Here is a 5,283-nt window from a genome sequence, read left to right on the forward strand (position 1 = left end):
GTTTTTCGCAGCCTATGATCACAAATGATCTACAGAAAGTCTACACGTGGAATATACGCGATAAGCAACCTGAAATAATGGGCAGCTTACCCAGGATAAGGTCTGTAAGATGAATGTGGTGGGCAAAAATCTTTAGACACAATATGCTCGACATGCTCGCCGAGAGTGATCGCTTTATTGTTTCCACTTCCATTTCCACTCGCACCGCTACCAGCACTGCCCCCGTCGCCAGCTGGACTATGTGCGATACCATTAGATTCTTGCGTGGCTTCACGATGAAATCCCTACGAACAGTATTCTTTTATAGTAAACGAGTAGTCGCTGTGTGATTCAGTCTGCCATCGTAATGCAGACTACAGTAAAGCGTGAGAGAAAAAGAGAAAGAAATAGAACGTTTATCTACCTGAAAAAGTCGATCACCAGCCCGCGTAGGCTGATTAGCAGAGGATCCACTTCCGCCAGAACTCTCAACGCTCTGATTGATTTGATGAGTTATGATGGCATCTATTAGACTAGCGGCGGTTAGAGTCGATGACGAGTCGTTCTGCTGTTGGCTGGACGACTGACTCTGCCTGGACGATTGTTGCTGCTGCTGTTGCGACTGCTGTGACTGCTGTGACAGCTGCTGCGTCAGTCGCGGCGACTGCGAGAATCCACTGTTCACTAGTCGCGACGCGTCTCTGTCAAGCTGTTGGTGCTGCTCTCTGTACAATTGTTGCACTATGTGCCTTCTTTCCGCTTCTATGCGCTGCTGCTGCATATGCTGCTGGATCTGATGTTGTTGCTGCATCTGCTGTTGCTGCTGCATCTGTTGGAGGTGCGCCAAGTCTCGCTCGCGCTGGATGTCCTTCTCGCGTTGCTGATGAATCGTGAGTCTCTGCTCCTGCTGTTGTATCTCTTTTTCGCGATGCTGCTGCACAATCAGCCTATGCTCCTGATGTTCTTTCTCGCGTTGCGCCGCAGCGGCCACCACCATTTGATGGCGCAGCTCCTTCTCTCGCTGTTGATGGACGGTAAGCCGATGTTGTTCATGCTGTATTTCTTTCTCCCGTTGCTGCATGGGCAAACGGTGTTCAACGTGCTGCATATCTTTCTCCCGCTGTTGCGCCAGACGCACGTGCTCCTGCTGCTGGATCTCTTTCTCACGCTGCTGCACCACCAAACGATGCTCAAACTGCTGCAGTTCCTTCTCTCGATGCAAGCGGTGCTCTTCTTTCTCGCGCAGATGCACCAGGTCGCGCTCCCTCTCGCGGTCGCGCTGATGGTGATGCGCCACCGCCATTCTGTGTTCCTGCATCACCATACGATGCTCCTGCATTCGCATCTCTTGCTCGCGGAACGCTCTGTTGTTGTCCACGTAATGGTCGGCCAACAGTCGATCCGCCATGGTCTTGCCGAGACCCTCGTGACCACCGCTGCCTGATGCTGCCGTCGGATGACTGTGTGGGTGCGGTACAGGAAGACTAGGTTGTTGAACCGCCACGTCTACCAGACTGGAGAAGGCTTCTAAACCTGGTGGTGGCTGATAGTGTAACTGTTTTTGAGTGTTGTGCCTCTGTATGACACCCTGCCGTGTTTGCGTATGCGTCTGAGGTGGCGGCGGTGGTGGCGGAGTGCTAGCGTAGTATAACGTCGAAGGAGGTGGTTGCTCGTTACTTTTGCCTGTAGCAGTCTCACCAGCGCTGCCAGATGCGCTACCTCTCGCGCGCGCATGCATCTGTTGGCTGGTAATGTAGTCGTTCATAATAATCTGCCGTGAGGACAATTGCTGTTCCATGGTGTAGCTAGGTGGCGGCCGACCTGAGTACGAGTTATACTGACCGCTGTGACTCACTACTACGGCAGCTGACGCGGGCTGACCACCTGGACCCTGTCCCGGCGGTGGCACGCTTCCTCCGCCGCCACCGGTTACAGGGGAATGTCGGATGGTGCGATAGTCGTACATGGGTGCACCGCGTTTCTCCACTGCGAACGGGTGCACCGGTGTACCCTGAGTAATCGAGCCCGTCTCTTTCGGACCTTGACCGCCGCCGGCACCGCCGCCACTGACGTTGACGACACTGCCGCCGCCGCCAGCTCCGGAGTTCGCGACGCTCACCGTCGGCGGGTTGCCGCCGGCGGGCGGTGTCATTTGTCGCAATAAACCCTCGTAACGAGCGGTAGATACGGGTGTGCCATGCGTGATGGAGCCACCCTTATGCCCCGGTGTACCCATGCTGCCTAGTTTCGGTGATAGTTTGGGATGAGGTGGTGGCACGGTCACCTTGTTCATCTTCGAGGTGATCGGCGGTGCTTGCGGTCGTGGTGACGACGCATACACAAGAGGACTCTTTGCGCCACGACCTTGTTCCGTATGAGGCGCGTGAGGGTGATAGTATGCGCCTGATGGCGGCTCCGGCCGATACAGTGTACCGGTTGGTGGCTTGTGCAACGGCTGCATCGAATGATTGTACTCCCGTTGTTGCCGCGGCTTCTTTATACTGAGGTCAAGCGTACCCTCAGTCTCTCGAAGTGCTTGCTGCACTTGCATCACGACCAAGCCTTCCTTAGGGAATATGTCCGACGACGAGGTTTGACTGCTGGGTGCAGTAGGGGGACAAGGAGTAATAGTAGCTTGCATTTGAACTGAAAGAAGAAAAGGAAGGAAATTAATCGTGTATTCTTTTATATAAATCACGGCCAGTTTTATTCTCTAAATTTCTTGGAATAAAATCTCACTCGAAATGAGCAAAAATGCACTCAAAACGATAGTGCAAATACATTTGGAATCGCAAGAATGAATGTTTAACTTGATCTTAGAATAGATTCTTACGGACGAATGAATTTATTCTTGTGACAGTAGAATACATCAGATTCACTCTTCGATACTCTCGAATGAAAATGTTCACTCGACTTATCCAGTGGAAAGAATTTACTCTATATGAATAAAAAGTCGAATTCGAATAACTCGATTGACACTCTACTTTTTAAGCAAAATTTCATTCCAGAAAGGAAGAGTACGTTGCTGCATTTAAAGAATACGTTGCTGCTGCAACAACAAATTCGAATTATATAAATGATACTGTCGGTGAACATACCGAGCTGTGGGCTGGGAGCAGAACGATGACTGTGATGTGGTCCAGACACAACAGATAGCGTCGCCAAATTCGAGTCTCTACTGGACATTGCGGTGTTCGTCATGCTTGAAGACGGCTTATAGTCACGCAAAAATGTTATTTCGTGACGATGAGGATCTGATTTTAATATACTGGTTATCGTCGGCGTGACAGAACTACTGGAACCGGACGAGCCACTATCGGCTGGACTATTTGGTACTGTACGCTTCAATTGCATCTCAATGACGCCAACCATAAGATCCTTCACAGTAATAGGGCTTGCGGTGCTCGTCGTAGAAGGTGGAGAATGGACTACGGGCGGGACTTGTGTTTGTTGTGGTTGTGGTTGTTGTTGGTGCTGTTGGTGTTGTTGCTGCTGCTGCTGCTGTTGTTGCTGTTGCTGTTGCTGCTGCTGCTGACTCTGTTGTTGCAACGACGTTGTGTTGCTGGCATTTGTTAGTGTTACCACAACGCTGCTATTATCTAAGTCAGCACCTCCCTGACCTTCGTCCGCTGTCTCCTGAAACAATGAGCGCACCTCTATCAGACGGCCCTATCGCGCAAAAGCATTGCTTTAGATTTTAACTAATTACTGTTGCCAAATCTAACGAAACAAAGAATTAATAAAGTGTATCTTAAAGAGATATTTTAATGAACTCCATTGACGATGTTATTTATTAATGCGATTTAATACTGCAATTCTAGACAAAATCGTAAAACTCGTAACTTGTTTTCGTAAGATTCGTAAGAATTTATATAGATCTGCAATTTTATGCGGACCATGTCATATGATAACTCATAAATATCTACGAATTTTTTTTTGTTTTTTTCGTAAGCTACAACTTCACGATTTTACGATTTACTCGTATATTTGCTTAGAATTGCAGCATAAATTTAAGTTACAATTCGGAACAATGAATGTCGGAAGACATTAAGATATTAAAAACTTGAAAAGAATATACGATAACAATTGAACGTTACGCCAACAAAATGAACTATTCGTAATAAGGCATGTGCGGTATAAACAACACGAGCTTTTTGAACGAATTAAGAGCTTTGTCTTACCGTGGCTGAACTATCATAATCCTCTCTGGCGCCACTTGATGCTGTAGCAGTACCTGAACTGCTGGAAGACTGATGAGACGATCCAACGGACGGGACTAGGGATACCACAGCTATGTCCGAGAGTTTTTCTCCAAGCTTCTGGTCTGTGGATCGTTGGAAGGACATCGGTAACGAGGATGACGTTGAGGAACCACCAGGTACCACAGGCGCACCACTCGTCATGGTGTTCGCTGGACTTCCCGCGCTAGCTGTATCACTCGAGTCATGAACCTGTAAAAGGGAAGATTGGGAGACCACACTTTCCTGCATGTATATGTGTGTATAGATATTGTGATATATATTATATACATACATACACAAATATTATTTATATTATTGTTTGATATTTTATTTATCTTTGACACGTGCGAGATTTAAAAAATTATCCTCCGCAGAAATAATTATTCAAGACTGACAAAAACTTTACTCTTTATTCGGTGCTTATGGAGAGACTTTTGAATCGACCTAACATTTCAGTAGCTGTTAATAAAAAAAGTAATAATACGTAGGTTAGTAAAAAAAATTCTATGCAAGAACATCACTAGTGTTTGAAATTTGAGCCAATTGTACAATAAACTTACGGCTAATTCATCGCAACTACTCGTACTACTTCCACTCTCCTCCTCGTCAGTTAAACACGGTCGACGCTCTTCCCCTAGTGATTGGTAATACTCAGCTACGACCTGATCGAGACTCAGCTTCTTTCGGTTAGCGAAGTAATAGTTCTTGCATTGATGATTCGTCTTTCCGGGTATCTGCTCGGCGACCTTCAGCCAATTGGTGCCGTGTTCACGAAGCGCCCTACGAAGTAGTTCCAACTCTTCATCAGCCCATTGGCGTGACATTAAATCGGTTACGTCGTCGGACGCTTCGGCACCACCGGTGAGATGCGCCAACAAACGTCGCGATATTCGACTGAAGCAGACCGAGCAGCATTTCGTCGCACTATTCGGGATTTCTGTAACAAATGGAATGGAATGTTCAATATACGTCAGATATTGATTTTCATTGATTTCCATTCGATAATATATATATATATATATATATATATATATATATATATATATATATATATATATATATA

The 5,283-nt window shown here is 46.9% G+C and overlaps 1 protein-coding gene across 12 annotated transcripts in view; it reads right to left on the reverse strand.

The window, feature by feature from the left end:
* The window catches only part of LOC116852858, a 113,342-nt gene that overhangs the window by 1,694 nt on the left and 106,365 nt on the right, over positions 1 to 5,283 (reverse strand). For 11 of the 12 annotated variants that reach the window (XM_032833597.1, XM_032833596.1, XM_032833598.1 and 8 more), the window contains 5 exons: positions 4,781 to 5,157; positions 4,161 to 4,430; positions 3,078 to 3,615; positions 404 to 2,625; positions 91 to 284 (listed from right to left, as the gene is read on the reverse strand). In XM_032833597.1, the coding sequence (XP_032689488.1) occupies positions 91 to 284; positions 404 to 2,625; positions 3,078 to 3,615; positions 4,161 to 4,430; positions 4,781 to 5,157 (3,601 nt within the window). The remainder of the gene's footprint in view (positions 1 to 90; positions 285 to 403; positions 2,626 to 3,077; positions 3,616 to 4,160; positions 4,431 to 4,780; positions 5,158 to 5,283) is intronic. The other variant, XM_032833593.1, reaches the window with a different exon arrangement.

This window comes from Odontomachus brunneus, unplaced genomic scaffold, assembly GCF_010583005.1.
Source record: "Odontomachus brunneus isolate Ranch 3 - 2012 unplaced genomic scaffold, Obru_v1 Obru_scaffold_259, whole genome shotgun sequence".
In the NCBI taxonomy this organism is placed as follows: domain Eukaryota; kingdom Metazoa; phylum Arthropoda; class Insecta; order Hymenoptera; family Formicidae; genus Odontomachus; species Odontomachus brunneus.